At 39.7% G+C, this 17,134-nt stretch overlaps 1 protein-coding gene across 1 annotated transcript in view; it reads left to right on the forward strand.

Moving 5' to 3' along the window:
- DAPK2 (death associated protein kinase 2) overlaps positions 1-16,810 on the forward strand; it is a 169,112-nt gene extending 152,302 nt beyond the window's left edge. The window contains exons 12-13 of the mRNA XM_053717284.1: positions 9,022-9,105; positions 16,124-16,810. Coding sequence (XP_053573259.1) covers positions 9,022-9,105; positions 16,124-16,204 — 165 coding nt within the window. The 3' untranslated portion in view covers positions 16,205-16,810. The remainder of the gene's footprint in view (positions 1-9,021; positions 9,106-16,123) is intronic.
- Positions 16,811-17,134: the final 324 nt, after the last annotated feature.

Raw genomic sequence — 17,134 nt, forward strand, 5'->3', positions numbered from 1 at the left:
AGCCTACCGCAACTCTAATAAAGTTATTAACCCCAACTCTAATAAAGTTATTAACCCCTATCCCCCTGCTCCCGGAGCCCACCGCAACTCTAATAAAGTTATTAACCCCCATCCCGCTGCTCCCGGAGCCCACTGCAACTCTAATAAAGTTATTAACCCCTGTCCCTCAGCAACTATATAAATGTATTAACCCCTAAACCCCTGGCCTCCCACATCACTACCACTTACTAAACCTATTAACCCCTAAACAGCTAGCCCCCCACATCGCCATAAACTAAATTAAGCTATTAACCCCTAAATCTAACAACCCGCTAACTTTACATTAAATATTAACGTATCCCTATATTATAATAAATTTAAACTTACCTTTAGAATTAAATTAAACTATATTAAACTATTAATTAACCTACACTATTATACTAAAATTACATTAAACTATATTAAAATATTAATTTACCTATCCTAACTATTATACTAAAATTACATTAAACTAACAATTAAATTAACTATATTACATATTTAAAAACCTAACCCTACTCAAGTTATTTAAATCTACTATTAAAAAGTTACACAAAATAAAAAACACTAAGTTACACCAAATAAAAAATAAATTATCAAATATTTAAACTAATTACACCTAATCTAATAGCCATATCAAAATAAAAAAGCCCCCCCAAAATAAAAAAAAACCCTAGCCTACAATAAACTACCAATCACCCTTAAAAGGGCCTTTTGTGGGGCATTGCCCCAAAGAAATCAGCTTTTACCTTTAAAATAAAATACAAACACCCCCCCAACAGTAAAACCCACACCCACACAACCAACCCCCCCAAATAAAATCCTATCTAAAAAACCTAAGCTCCCCATTGCCCTGAAAAGGGCATTTGTATGGGCATTGCCCTTAAAAGGGCATTTAGCTTTTTTTCAGCCCAAAGTCCCTAACCTAAAATTAAAACCCACCCAATAAACCCTTAAAAAACCTAACACTAACCCTCGAAGATCCACTTACAGTTTTCGGAGATCGGACATCCATCCTCATCCAAGCGGCAGAAGTCCTCAGCGAAGCCGGCAGAAGTCTTCATCCAAGCGGGCCGAAGTCTTCGTCCAAGCGGGCCGAAGTCTTCATCCAGGCGGCATCTTCTATCTTCATCCATCCGGCGCGGAGCGGCTCCATCTTCAAGACATCCGGCGCGGAGCATCCTCTTCTTACGACGTCTCTTGAAGAATGAAGTTTTCTTTTAAATGACGTCATCTAAGATGGCGTCATCCAAGATGAAAGCTCAATCCTATTGGCTGATTGCAACAGCCAATAGGATTTTTTCCCCCTTAATTCCGATTGGCTGATGGAATTCTATCAGCCAATCGGAATGTAATGGACGCTATCTTGGATGACGTCATTTAAATGGAAACTTCATTCTTCAAGATTCGTCATAAGAAGAGGATGCTCCGCGCCGGATGTCTTGAAGATGGACCCGCTCCGCGCCGGATGGATGAAGATAGAAGATGCCGTCTGGATGAAGACTTCTGCCGGCTTGGATGAAGACTTCGGGCCGCTTGGATGAAGACTTCTGCCGGCTTCGCTGAGGACTTCTGCCGCTTAGATGAGGATGGATGTCCGGTCTTCGAAAACTGTAAGTGGATCTTCGGGGGTTAGTGTTAGGTTTTTTAAGGGTTTATTAGGTGGGTTTTAATTTTAGGTTAGAGACTTTGGGCTGAAAAAGAGCTAAATGCCCTTTTAAGGGCAATGTCCATACAAATGCCCTTTTCAGGGTAATGGGGAGCTTAGGTTTTTTAGATAGGTTTTTATTTGGGGGGTTTGGTTGTGTGGGTGGTGGGTTTTACTGTTGGGGGGTGTTTGTATTTTATTTTACAAGTAAAAGAGCTGATTTCTTTGGGGCAATGCCCCGCAAAAGGCCCTTTTAAGGGCCATTGGTAGTTTATTGTAGGCTAGGGTTTTTTTATTTTGGGGGGCTTTTTTATTTTGATAGGGCTATTAGATTAGGAGTAATTAGTTTAAATATTTGATAATTTATTTTTTATTTTGTGTAACTTGGTGTTTTTTATTTTGTGTAACTTAGTTGTTATTTTTTTGTAACTTAGTCATTTTTAATTGTAGATTTAAATAACTTGAGTAGGGTTAGGTTTTTAAATATGTAATATAGGGATGTTCTAATTTTAATGTAAAGTTAGCGGGTTGTTAGGTTTAGGGGTTAATAGCTTAATTTAGTTTATGGCGATGTGGAGGGCTGGCGGTTCAGGGGTTAATAGGTTTAGTAAGTGGTAGTGATGTGGGAGGCCAGGGGTTTAGGGGTTAATACATTTATTTAGTTGCGGCGGGGTCCGGGAGCCGCGGGATAGGGGTTAATAACCTTATTAGAGTTGCAGTGGGTTCCGGGAGCGGCGGGATAGGGTTTAATAAATTTATTTAGTGGTGGCAGGGTCCGGGAGCGGCGGGATAGGGGTTAATACATTTATTTAGTTGCGGCAGGGTTCGGGAGCGGCAGGATAGGGGTTAATACATTTATTTAGGTGGCGGCGGGGTCCGGGAGCGGTGGGATAGGGGTTAATAACTTTATTTAGTGGCGGCGATGTCGGGGGTGGCAGATTAGGGGTGTTTAGACCGGGGTTTATGTTAGGGTGTTGGGTGTAAACGTAACTTTTATTCTACCATAGAAATCAATGGATATCGGGCAGCAGCGAACATAAGCTTTCAGTGCTTTCAGACTCCCATTGATTCCTATGGCATCCGCGGCCTCCAGGGTGGAAGATTGAAAACCAGGTACGCTGGGCCGGAATAGTGGCGAGCGTACCTGTTAGAAATTTGATAACTAGCAAAAGTTGTCAGATAGTGCCGAATTTGTATTCGGAACATCTGTAATGACGTAAGCATCGATCCGTGTCGGATTGAGACCGGTGGATCGTATGTTACGTCACAAATTTTAACTTTTGCCGGTCTGTAGGCTTTGATAAATGGGTCAAATCAGGCTCGGCACAATTACGCTGTGGAATTCCAGCATATTTGCGGTTGATAAATATCCCTCTGTGTATGTGTGTGCATGGTACTGACACTGTGTATGTGTGTGTATGGTACTGACACTGTGTATGTGTGTGTATGGTACTGACACTGTGTGTGTGTGTGTATGGTACTGACACTGTGTATGTGTGTGTATGGTTCTGACACTGTGTATGTGTGTGTATGGTTCTGACACTGTGTATGTGTGTGCATGGTACTGACACTGTGTATGTGTGTGTATGGTTCTGACACTGTGTATGTGTGTGCATGGTACTGACACTGTGTATGTGTGTGTATGGTACTGACACTGTGTATGTGTGTGTATGGTTCTGACACTGTGTATGTGTGTGCATGGTACTGACACTGTGTATGTGTGTGTATGGTTCTGACACTGTGTATGTGTGTGCATGGTACTGACACTGTGTATGTGTGTGTATGGTTCTGACACTGTGTATGTGTGTGCATGGTACTGACACTGTGTATGTGTGTGTATGGTTCTGACACTGTGTATGTGTGTGTATGGTACTGACACTGTGTATGTGTGTGTATGGTACTGACACTGTGTATGTGTGTATGGTACTGACACTGTGTATGTGTGTGTATGGTTCTGACACTGTATGTGTGTGCATGGTACTGACACTGTGTATGTGTGTGTATGGTTCTGACACTGTGTATGTGTGTGTATGGTACTGACACTGTATGTGTGTGTATGGTACTGACACTGTATGTGTGTGTATGGTACTGACACTGTGTGTGTGTGTGTATGGTACTGACACTGTGTATGTGTGTATGGTACTGACACTGTGTATGTGTGTATGGTACTGACACTGTGTATGTGTGTGTATGGTTCTGACACTGTGTATGTGTGTCCATGGTACTGACACTGTGTATGTGTGTGTATGGTACTGACACTGTGTATGTGTGTGTATGGTACTGACACTGTGTGTGTGTGTGTGTGTGTGTGTATGGTACTGACACTGTGTATGTGTGTATGGTACTGACACTGTGTATGTGTGTGTATGGTATTGACACTGTGTATGTGTGTGTATGGTACTGACACTGTGTATGTGTGTATGGTACTGACACTTTGTATGTGTGTGTATGGTACTGACACTGTGTGTGTATGGTACTGACACTGTGTATGTGTGTATAGTACTGACACTGTGTATGTGTGTATGGTACTGACACTGTGTATGTGTGTTTATGGTACTGACACTGTGTATATGTGTGTGGTACTGACACTGTGTATGTGTTTATGGTACTGACACTGTGTATGTGTGTGTATGGTACTGACACTGTGTGTGTGTGTGTGTGTGTGTGTGTGTATGGTACTGACACTGTGTGTGTGTGTATGGTACTGACACTGTGTGTGTGTGTATGGTACTGACACTGTGAATGTGTGTATGGTACTGACACTGTGTATGTGTGTATGGTTCTGACACTGTGTGTGTGTGTGTGTATGGTACTGACACTGTGTATGTGTGTGTATGGTACTGACACTGTGTATGTGTGTATGGTACTGACACTGTGTATGTGTGTGTATGGTACTGACACTGTGTGTGTATGTGTGTGTGTGTGTATGGTACTGACACTGTGTATGTGTGTATAGTACTGACACTGTGTATGTGTGTGTATGGTACTGACACTGTGTATATGTGTGTGGTACTGACACTGTGTATGTGTGTATGGTACTGACACTATGTATGTGTTCATGGTACTGACACTGTGTATGTGTATATGGTACTGACACTGTATGTGTATATGGTTCTGACACTGTGTATGTGTATGATACTGACACTGTGTATGTGTGTATGGTACTGACACTGTGTATGTGTGTTTATGGTACTGACACTGTGTATATGTGTGTGGTACTGACACTGTGTATGTGTGTATGGTACTGACACTGTGTATGTGTTTATGGTACTGACACTGTGTATGTGTATATGGTACTGACACTATCGGCTAGATTTAGAGTTTTGTCGGTAAGGACCCGCGTAGCTAACGCCGGCTTTTTTCTGGCCGCACCATAAAAATAACTCTGGTATTGAGAGTCCACATAAAGGCTGCGTTAGGCTCCAAAAAAGGAGCGTAGAGCATTTTTAACGCAGCTTCAACTCTCGATACCAGAGTTGCTTACGCAAGCGGCCAGCCTCAAAAACGTGCTCGTGCACGATTCCCCCATAGAAAACAATGGGGCTGTTTGAGCTGAAAAAAAACCTAACACCTGCAAAAAAGCCGCGTTCAGCTCCTAACGCAGCCCCATTGTTTGCTATGCGGAAACACTTCCTACGTCTGCACCTAACACCCTAACATGTACCCCGAGTCTAAACACCCCTAACCTTACACTTATTAACCCCTAATCTGCCGCCCCCGCTATCGCTGACCCCTGCATATTATTATTAACCCCTAATCTGCCGCTCCGTAAACCGCCGCTACTTACATTATCCCTATGTACCCCTAATCTGCTGCCCTAACATCGCCGACCCCTATATTATATTTATTAACCCCTAATCTGCCCCCCACAACGTCGCCTCCACCTGCCTACACTTATTAACCCCTAATCTGCCGAGCGGACCTGAGCGCTACTATAATAAAGTTATTAACCCCTAATCCGCCTCACTAACCCTATAATAAATAGTATTAACCCCTAATCTGCCCTCCCTAACATCGCCGACACCTAACTTCAATTATTAACCCCTAATCTGCCGACTGGAGCTCACCGCTATTCTAATAAATGTATTAACCCCTAAAGCTAAGTCTAACCCTAACACTAACACCCCCTTAAGTTAAATATAATTTTAATCTAACGAAATTAATTAACTCTTATTAAATAAATTATTCCTATTTAAAGCTAAATACTTACCTGTAAAATAAATCCTAATATAGCTACAATATAAATTATAATTACATTGTAGCTATTTTAGGATTAATATTTATTTTACAGGCAACTTTGTAATTATTTTAACCAGGTACAATAGCTATTAAATAGTTAAGAACTATTTAATAGTTACCTAGTTAAAATAATTACAACATTACCTGTAAAATAAATCCTAACCTAAGTTACAATTAAACCTAACACTATACTATCATTAAATTAATTAAATAAAATACCTACAATTACCTACAATTAAACCTAACACTACACTATCAATAAATTAATTAAATACAATATCTACAAATAACTACAATGAAATAAACTAACTAAAGTACAAAAAATAAAAAAGAACTAAGTTACAAAAAATAAAAAAATATCTACAAACATAAGAAAAATATTACAACAATTTTAAACTAATTACACCTACTCTAAGCCCCCTAATAAAACAACAAAGCCCCCCAAAATAAAAAATGCCCTACCCTATTCTAAATTACTAAAGTTAAAAGCTCTTTTACCTTACCAGCCCTGAACAGGGCCCTTTGCGGGGCATGCCCCAAGATGTTCAGCTCTTTTGCCTGTAAAAAAAACATACAATAACCCAAACCCCCCTTAAATAAACCTAACACTAAGCCCCTGAAGATCTTCCTACCTTATCTTCACCATACCAGGTTCACCGATCCGTCCTGAAGAGCTCCTCCGATGTCCTGATCCAAGCGGGGGGCTGAAGATGTCCATGATCCGGTAGAAGTCTTCATCCAAGCGGGGCAGAAGAGGTCTTCCATCCAATTGAAGTCTTCATCCAAGCGGGGCAGAAGAGGTCTTCCATCCGATTGAAGTCTTCATCCAGGCGGCATCTTCTATCGACATCCATCTGGAGCGGAGCGGCAGCATCCTGAAGACCTCCGACGCGGAACATCCATCCTGGCCGACGACTGAACGATGAATGACTGTTCCTTTAAATGACATCATCCAAGATGGCGTCCCTCGAATTCCGATTGGCTGATAGGATTCTATCAGCCAATCGGAATTAAGGTAGGAATATTCTGATTGGCTGATGGAATCAGCCAATCAGAATCAAGTTCAATCCGATTGGCTGATCCAATCTAGGCCTATATGTGTATATGGTTCTGACACTCTGTACATGTGTATGATACTGACACTGTGTATGTGTGTGTGTATGGTACTGACACTGTGTATGTGTGTGTGTATGATACTGACACTGTGTATGGTACTGACATTGTGTATCTGTATATGGTACTGACAGTGTTTATGTGTGTATATGATACTGACACTGTGTATGTGTGTGTGTGGTACTGACACTGTGTATGTGTGTGTGGTACTGACACTGTGTGTGTGTATGTGTGTGTGTGGTACTGACACTGTGTATGTGTGTGTGTGGTACTGACAGAATGTATGTGTGTGTATGGTACTGACAGAATGTATGTGTGTGTATGGTACTGACACTGTGTATGTGTGTGTATGGTACTGACAGAATGTATGTGTGTGTATGGTACTGACACTGTGTATGTGTGTGTATGGTACTGACAATTTCATACTTTAAATTGGAACAGAACTAAGCACAATATCCTACTAACACTGCATGACAGACATGTATTTCATCATTAGGTATACAGCCTGCATGACACACACACACATTGTACCAGAGCACATTGTGATGATTCTTATCAGAAACCATAAATGTTCTCTTAAATCTAGCTCTGTTATAATGGCTACATATAACTTTTTCCATAACTCAGATATTGCTGTATATAACCCTCCCTGTAACTCCTTTTTGATTGCCAAAGCAATTTCTATGGATACCTCCCTGTATTCTGTTTAAGGACTAGATTACGAGTAACACACTAACTGTAGCACGCAATTGATATAGGGTATTTTTCTGCTTTTCGTAAATGCGTTTGAGTGCAATTGAATTTAATGAGCGTCAGGTTAGCGCGACTTCAAAGCTCTGTTTAACTGTTACACAAGACAAAAAAGTTGTACAAAGCACATCAAAAACACTTCTAACAGTACAATGACACTCGTATTAACACTATCCGATAAAAAATATATTTGTTAAAAAAATTGCATTTAAAGGGGCAGTATACACCAATTTTCATTTATCTGCATGTAATAGACACTACTATAAATAAAAATATATGCACAGATACTGATATAAAAATACAGTGTAAAACATTTTAAACACTTACTTAGAAGCTCCCAATTTAACACTAATGAGATAAGCCTGTGACACCCACTGAAAGGGGCTGATAGCAGAACCTTCCCCTCCCCTGCATATGAAAAGACCCATTATACAAACAGAAGCCGTCTGAAGTCAGTATACATCAGAATACCTTTAAAACTTTGGGGTTTGGTTAGGAGTCTGAAAATAAGAACAATGTTTTTTATAAATAAGCAAAACTATACAAAGTGTCTAATGGGTATGTACTGTAATATTTCACATTTCAATGTTTTTTTTACACAGGGGGATGTGTTCTAAGTATTTTTAAATAGATAAGTATATATATTTCTGTATATCTCTCTCTCTCTCTCTCTCTCTCTCTATATATATATATATATATATATATATATATATATACAGTATATATTTAAGAATAAATAGAATATTTATTTAAGAATAAACAACATATTCTTATTATTTGAAGAACATTGGAATGTGAAATATTCATAATTCTTGTCAGGTTTAGTGCACTTGAATAAGCGCAATCGAGTTATTGTGCAAGTATGGGTGGTGGTGTTTTTTTACTTTCAATTTGTTGTATGAGTGCAACCCGACGCTCGCAAAACCTGCGTCTAGTGAAGTTAACGCGCGATTGGGAGTGGAAAAAGCATAGGGTCCGATTTATTACAATGCGGACGGACATGATACAATGTAGCGCATCATGTCCGGGGTGTCAATCAGCCCGATCGTATAGGTTCGGACAGATTGATGTCCGCAGCCTCAGAGCAGTCAGACAAGTTATGAAGCAGCGGTCTTTAGACTGCTACTTCATAACTACTGTTACCAGCAAGCCTGAAGGCCCCATAATCTAGCCTTTAACGTACTAAACAACTTCCTATTTAACTAAACCATTGGTATTGTGATTTGTTAATAGTTCTGTTTTCTCTCCAACAGCTCTCTTTTAGTGTAGTGTCTTTATGCAATCATCTGAGCCGCTCCCTCAAGAAGAAAGTTTATAACCCTCAAGATTTGAATTTGGTAATAATACTGTACATTGATGCCATGATTTTGCTTATCATGATGTGACTGATATTTTAATTTAAATGAACCACTGCAAATTCTGCACGCTCAGACCTTTCTCTCATATTTAGTTAATGGATCTGGGGAAATAAACATACAACTGGACACTTTTATTATATCCATGTTTTTGCGGATTCAATTTCCGCTTATGTCTTATGTCTATAAACACAATGTCAAAAACAAGTTTAACACTTATAATTACGTAGTTCTAATAAACTGCTGTGCAAGATCAAATCAACACTTGTAGATTAATTAGTTGATTTGAAGTGGAAACTCCCACATAGCGTCTGCTCTTTCATTGTTAATTTGTGCTTATTGAGACGCTAGACAGTTTTTTATTTTAATTTTTTTGGCAATCAAAATGTGCTTTGAACTAGAATAAAAACAAGTCCAACAGGTTAATTTACTGTTATTCAACCAACATAATATTGCAATGCTAGTAATACACACACACACACACTTTTATATATATATATATATATATATATATATATATATATATATATATATATATATATATATATATATATATATATCTTTTGTAAAATGATGATGGTCCACAGTCCTCCATAAAATATGGGATATATTTCCTGCCACTAGCAGGAGGTCAAGAACCCATACAAGAGATTTAAAACCTCCCCTCTCTCTTAGATTTGTTCTTGGCCTCGTAGGAGATAGTTGAGAATAGAAGTTGTTCCAACTTCTTGCTTATGGATTAGAAATTGAGAGCTCAGCTCAGACCTATATGAGACCCAGAGTCCCTGGGGAGTATCATTTACAAAGAAGACAGAAAAGACTCTTCACAGCAGCTGAATGATACAGGAATGTTATGTGCACAGCATTTTCCTAACAGGACTTCAGCCGTAACTACCCTCCGGCATCTTGGGGACTCGTCCCTAGACTCCCCCTGTGGGACTCCAGTATTTCCTACTGCAATCCTCTGTCATACTCGATACCTGCACTGGATGGGCTTTCTACTGGATACTGCTGCAGCTGCACTGACTTAGATTGGCATGCCTAGTAAGCCAGTGGAGGGGTGCTGCGTAAGGTAAGTGTTTAAACACAACACAGACGCACCTCAGATGCTATTTGTAGGTTCCCTGACACAGGTATTTGGTTTTCATACAGGTACAGCATAGCCAGGGGACTTAACCTGCTCTCCTCATGACACCATTTTTTTCTCCATATCAGGTCCTTAATTGTAATATCATCAATGGGAACACTATCAGGGAAGCCTCTGAACCTTTACAGACCTCTGGCAGCTTTAGGGGTAATATTTTTGGCACTTTCAAAATGTAGGTATATGGCCCTTTAAGAGAACCGGCAATTATTTAGTGCAAGAGGCTGTTTTGAAGTGGAGGCTCTGGTTAGGCTGGGGAAAATGGTTTGGTATTTTTTATGAGGTAATTATGCTTGGTGCACTATATTTTATTTAGAAGCAACCAAAAGTGATTTTTCTTAACTTTAAAGACACCAGCTTTGCTCCCGACGGTAGCTCTGCTCCCTCAGTGTTCCCAGGCTTTCTCTCTCTCAATTCAGAGACTCTGCAACTAGACTTCTTCTACAACCATTGGGGCCTGATGCTAAACTTATTTGCAGTGCCTGCCAATTCCCATGAAGGGGTGAGTACCCATACAGGAGCAGCTAGGCGGTACTTAAGGGCTTTTTTTATTTCTTGGGGTCTTTGAAGCTTATTACAATGGGAGATTGTATAAGTGTCTGAGGGAGTGTTACATAATGTAGAGGGCTCTCTACCAGGTTTTCTCTGTACTGCTTATTATATAAGGTGTCATTGTATACTGTTATATAAGTACAAACATGGAACAAAATATTTGTCAGTTTCTGATATTCCTCTAGCTACATATATTTGTTTATTTTGCAAATCTGTTCCAGTATGCCAGGTCAACCAAATCTGTGAGAATTGTGTACCTCAGATTCTGTATGCAAACCAAACACAACCTTCCATTTCTCAGAAGGAAATTTGTCCAATACTTGTCTCCCAAGGGGATTCTACTGATTTTACTCCTGAATTTAAAAGCAGCATGTACAAAATTGTGACAGATTGTTTGGCGGCAATCCCCAAACCGTGTAAGCATACATCTGGCGATGTATCTCAGTCTCATGAGGTTAATGTGCAAGATCCTTCCCCTCAGCCCAAATTCCTTTTCTTTTACAGAGCTCTGACTCTGAGTATTTTAATATTTCTAGTTCTGATGGGGAAGTGTCATCAGATGAACAGGAGCTTGTGCCTGATCCTGAATATGACAATGCCTTTAGATTTAAGGTGGAGAATATCTGAAACTTATTGCAGGAGGTATTAAAGAGAAATGTCTGAGGAAAAGCCTGCTGAAAACAAGCCTGAAACCAGTTAAATATTATTTTCAAAGCTCCACCAAAATTCCACAGGTGTTTCAGGTCCCTGATTTAGTCTCTGACTATATTGCAAAGGAATGGAAAAAGCCAGGTGTACCTTTCACTCCTTCCACAAGATTTAGGAAAATGTATCCTATTCCAGAACAGAATGTGGAAGTATAGGATACAATCCCTGATGTTGCTATTTCCACTCTCGCCAAACATATTACTGTCCCTATGGAGGATAGCACTTTGTTTAGAGACCCAATGGACCGCAATTTAGAGTCTTTTTTAAGGAAAATCTTTCTCCAAACAGGTCTTTTACTTAGACCAGCTGTTTCTCTCACCTGTGTGGTGGCAGCAGGAACACTATGGTGTGACTCCCTAGCCAAAATGGTGGTGGACAATTCCTATACTGAGGATTTACAAAATTGCATTAAAGCACTTAGAATGGCTCAAGCATTTATGTGTGATGCTGTAATGGATATTATTAAAATCAATGTCAAAGATAGGTCTATGGCAGTAGTGGCAAGGAGATCCTTATGGTTAAAATGTTGGTCAGCAGACATGATATCAAAAAAATAGACTATTGACTCTTTCCTTCCAAGGGAAGATTCTATTCGGTTCAGACTTTGACTTTATTATTAAGACAGTAATTACTGGGAAAGGAGCCTTTCTGCCTCGGCATAAAAAATCCAAAGAAAAGAACAGAAGAGGGAATCTGTTTTGTTCCTTTTGGTCTTCAGGAGAACAGAAGTCATCCTCTTCTCAGAAACCTGAGCCCTCCAAGTCAGCGTTGAAGCCTGGTTCTTCATGGTCAAAGAACAAGCAATCCAAAAAAGCCAACATCACCACAAAATCAGAATGAAGATGCAGCCCCCGAACCAAGTTCTGTTCTGGTAGGGGGCAGACTAAGTCTCTTTCAGGAGACCTGGTAAAGGTCAGTCCAGGACCCCTGGGTTCAAAATATCATTTCTCAGGGTTACCGGATAATCTTTTGGTTCTGACCTCCTCGGTGACGATTCCTTCTGTCTCATGTTCCCAAACTTCAGTCAAAGGGAGCTGCCTTTTTACACTGTGTACAGGAGTTAGAGGATACGGGGGTAATTATCCCAGTACTTTTATCTCAACGGGGTAAATGGTTTTACTCCAATCTGTTTATTGTCTGAAAAAAGGGAGGGACTTACAGACCTGTCTTAGACATAAAAACTCTAAACATGTTTGTCAGGGTTCCCAATTTCAAAATGGAGACCATCCCCACAATCTTGCCTTTAATTCAACAGGGTCAGATTATTACTACAATAGAACACAAGGATTTATACCTGCACATTCCCTTCCACAGTGATCTTTATCAGTTCCTGAGGTTTGCATATATGGACAAACATTACCAGTTTGTTGCTCTTCCGTTTGGTTTGGCTACAGCTCCGCTCATCTTTACAAAGGTGCTAGATGCTGTGTTAGCGGGGATTAGAGCTCAGGGGATTTCTCTTGCACTGTATCTGGATGACTACATGGTACAAGCTCCTTCTCTGTAAGCTCCTTCTCTGTCATTAGTAATCACTCATACTCGCAAGCTTCTATTATTTGGAAGATCAATGTTCCCAAAAGCTCATTATATCCTGCTATAAGGGTAACATTTTTAGGAGTCATAATAGGTTCAGTCCGTATGCGTCTGTTCCTGATGGAACCACACAGCATGTCTCTTCTTGCAGAATACTCCATTGCCGTCTGTAGCTCAGTGCATGGAGGTAGTGGGTGTTATGGTAGCTGCTTCAGATGCATTTCCTTTTGCCCGCTTTCACTTACGTCTCCTTCAACTATCAATGCTCAGTAAGTGGTCAAAAAAGTATCTACATTTGGAGCAACACATTGCTCTGGATTCATCTGTCAGACAATCTCGGTCTTGGTGGACACAAAGTCCTTCTTTAACCCTTGGGACATCTTTTCTTCGTCCGCCATGGGCCATTGTTGCAGCAGTCTGGAATTCTCAAACAGTGCAAGGAGTTTGGTCTCCATTAGATGCAAGGTTACCAATGGAACTTCAAGCAATTCTTCAAGCTCTTCAGGCCTGACCTCATTTGAGGGAGGAAAAATGTATCCACTTCCAGTCAGACAACATTACAGCAGTGGCCTGTGTCAGTCATCAAGGAGGTACCCGCAGTCTACTGGCCATGCAGGAAGTCTCTCAGATTTTGTAATGGGCAGAGAGCAATCAATGCTCCCTGTCAGCTATTTACATTCCAGGTGTAAACAACTGGGAAGCGGATTACCTCAGCCGTCAGTCAGTCCATCCAGGAGAATGGTCTCTACATCAGGATATATTCAATCAGCTGGTGATCAAATGGGGCCTACCAGACATAGATCTGATAGCTTCCCATTTAAATCACAAATTTCAAAATTACTGTGGCAAGATCAAGAGATACAAGAGCTCACATGGTAGACGCCTTTGTATGACCACAGGAATTCCATCTAGCATACCTATTTCCTCTGTTTGTTCTTCTTCCAAGAGTCATTGCTCGGATAAAACAGAAGTCAGCATCAGTAATATTAATTGCTCCAGCCTGCCCCTCAGGACATGGTACGCGGACCTAATACAGATGTCCTCAGCGATTCATTGGCATCCTCCTCTGAGACAAGACCTGTTATCACAAGATCTTTTTTTCCATCATGATCTCAAATCTCTAAGTTTAACGGACTGGAGGTTGAATACCTTGTTTTAAAATTTATGATCGATACTCTGATACAGTCAAGAAAACGTGATTTAAAGGATTTACCACAAGATTTGGAAAGCATATTTTGTGTGGTGCTCCTCTAAAGGATTTTCATGGTGTTCCTTTAGAATCCAGAGAATTCTTCAGTTCTTGCAAAATGGCCTTGACCAGGGTTTTTCAGCTAGTTCCCTGAAAAGGTCAAATTTCTGCTTTATCTGTTCTTTTTCATAGGAAGTTGGATAAACAGCCTCATGTTCAGTCCTTTGTTCAGGCGTTCGTTACAGTTAGGCCAGTTGTAAGACCTATTTCTCCTCTCTGGAATTTGAACCTAGTTCTTTCAGTTCTTCAAGGTCCTCCCTTTGAACCAATGCCGTCCATTGACATACAGCTGTCTTGGAAGGTACTTTTCTTCTGCTGGAAGAGTTTCTGAATTGTCAACTTTATCCTGTGATCCTCCATTTTTTATTTTCCACAAGGACAAGGCTGTGCTGCATACCAAATATGATTTTCTTCCTAAAGTGGTTTCTACTGATAACATAAATCAAAAAATTGTTGTTCCTTCTCTTTGTCCAGACCCTGCTAACTCTAAGGAAAGATTGTTACATAATCTGGACATAGTCAGAACCTTGAAGTTCTATCGCCAAGCTACTAAGAAGTTCAGGAAGACTGCTAGTTTGTTTGTGCATTACTTTGGCACTCGTAAAAGGTAAAAATCTACTAAGGTAGCATTGGCATCTTGGCCTAAACAGGTGATTCACTTCACAAGGCTTACTTAGTGGAGGGTAAGTCGCCCCATAAATGTAGTAAAGCTCACTTGACAAGAGCAGTGGCAACATCGTGGGCCTTTAAAAATGATGCATCTTTGGAGCACATTTGCAAAGCTGCCACATGGTCTTCTCTACATACTTTTTCTAAATTTTATTGTTTTGCTTTTTCGCAAGCAGCTTTTGGCAGGAAAGTCCTTCAGGCCACGGTGTCGGATAAATAGGAACTGTTAGAGGAGTTATTTTCCCACCCTGTCCATAACATAGACCATCGGCTTGGATATTGATCCCATACGTTATGGAGGACTGTAAACCATCATAATTTTATGAAAGAAAGCAAAATGTAAGCTTATCTGATAAAAAAATGTTCTTCCGGAATGATGATAGTCCACGGGCCCCACACGCTTCATAACAGACAAAAATGAAACCTCTATAGACCCTGCTTTGCTTTTTCCTACCTTTCCTTTCCTATTCTCTACTTGGCTATACATGAAACTAAGAGAGAGATGGAAGGTGGGAGGGCTTTAAAGCTCTTGTATGGGTTCTTGACCTTCTCCTAGTGGCGGGAAATATATCCCATATGCTATGGAGGAGGACTGTGGACCATCATCTTTCTGATTTTTTTTTTTATCAGATAAGCATACATTTATATATATATATATATATATATATATATATATATATATATATATATATATACATACACCTTCCACTACACACATACATACACCCCCCCTACACACACACACACACACATATATATATTATACATACACACACATGGTACATGAGCATGGGGGTAGACAGAACTTTTATTTTTTAGAGTTACTTGACTTGCTGAATAAATACATTGAAAAACAATATAAATGTTAAAATGCTGCGTATCTTATTTTCTCCAGTACAGAATAGCAACACAGGTTGTACACACCAATCCTACTAATCAGAAAAAGGCAAAATGTTGCTGTAGTCTAAGGGTTGCAAAAATGTCATAGTAGCTCTCCAACAGGAGGCCTATGTGCTACATGCAGCATTTAGCACATAGGCCTGCTGTTGGAGAGCTATGGTTTAGCTACTAAAACCCGACCATTCATTTGCTGATGGATGGAAAAGGACATACAGTATCTGTGACATTCCATTGTTTTGTTCCAGAGGAACTGTGAAAGTGACACTGAGGAGGAAACGACAAGGAAGAAAACAATCCGACCAAGAAGAAGGAGCAGCACTTCCTGAGTTGTATGCTTTATGCTGAGCAGGAATAGTTAGGTACAAGGTCAAAGGATCTTCTGTGAAGGTCACAAGTAGCAAGGACAACAGACATGGGACAATGTGTATTCAAGTTAAACTGATTGTCAACATTAATTTTGTAATTAAACTGACCTTTGTGTGTTCTCTTATAGACCCCATTGCAGTATTGAGGTTAACGACAGTCATTAAACCTGCCAAGAATCATATTTTAATTACATATTCCTAACTTTTTATTTATTCATTACATTTGATTGTAACATTTTTCGAGTTTTAACAGTTCTTTAGTTAATTATTGTTTTGTTACAGGTTTTTTTAAAACTTAAACTGCATTAAGGGGGTCAGTAAAGCCTTAATTTTCCGTGATGCATCTGAAAGAGGTGGTTTTAAATGTTACAAGCAGGTTTTATCTTGACTCTCTATGCTATTGTAAACCCCATGTTTAATTGTAACAATTATATGAACTGAAGGATTGTGGATTTGTAAAATACCGTACATGCAAGTTTCTAAATGGATTATTGGTATATAGCAGCAATTGTACAATGCACTGCAAAAGAACAAAGTACAAAATAAATGTTTTTAAATAATTTAAAACTCTGTTAAATCTATTAATGCCTTAAAGGGACATAATACCCAAATGTTGAATAGGGATGGATCCAGTGCCCAATATATGGAGGGGCAATGTGTCAGATTACTGTGTTGCAAAACCACCCATATAAAACAATTGTGTTTAACCCCTTAATGACCACAGCACTTTTCCATTTTCTGTCCGTTTGGGACCAAGGCTATTTTTACATTTTTGAGGTGTTTGTGTTTAGCTGTAATTTTCCTCTTACTCATTTACTGTACCCACACATATTATATACCGTTTTTCTCGCCATTAAATGGACTTTCTAAAGATACCATTATTTTCATCAT

The sequence above is a fragment of the Bombina bombina genome, chromosome 6, assembly GCF_027579735.1.
Source record: "Bombina bombina isolate aBomBom1 chromosome 6, aBomBom1.pri, whole genome shotgun sequence".
NCBI lineage: Eukaryota > Metazoa > Chordata > Amphibia > Anura > Bombinatoridae > Bombina > Bombina bombina.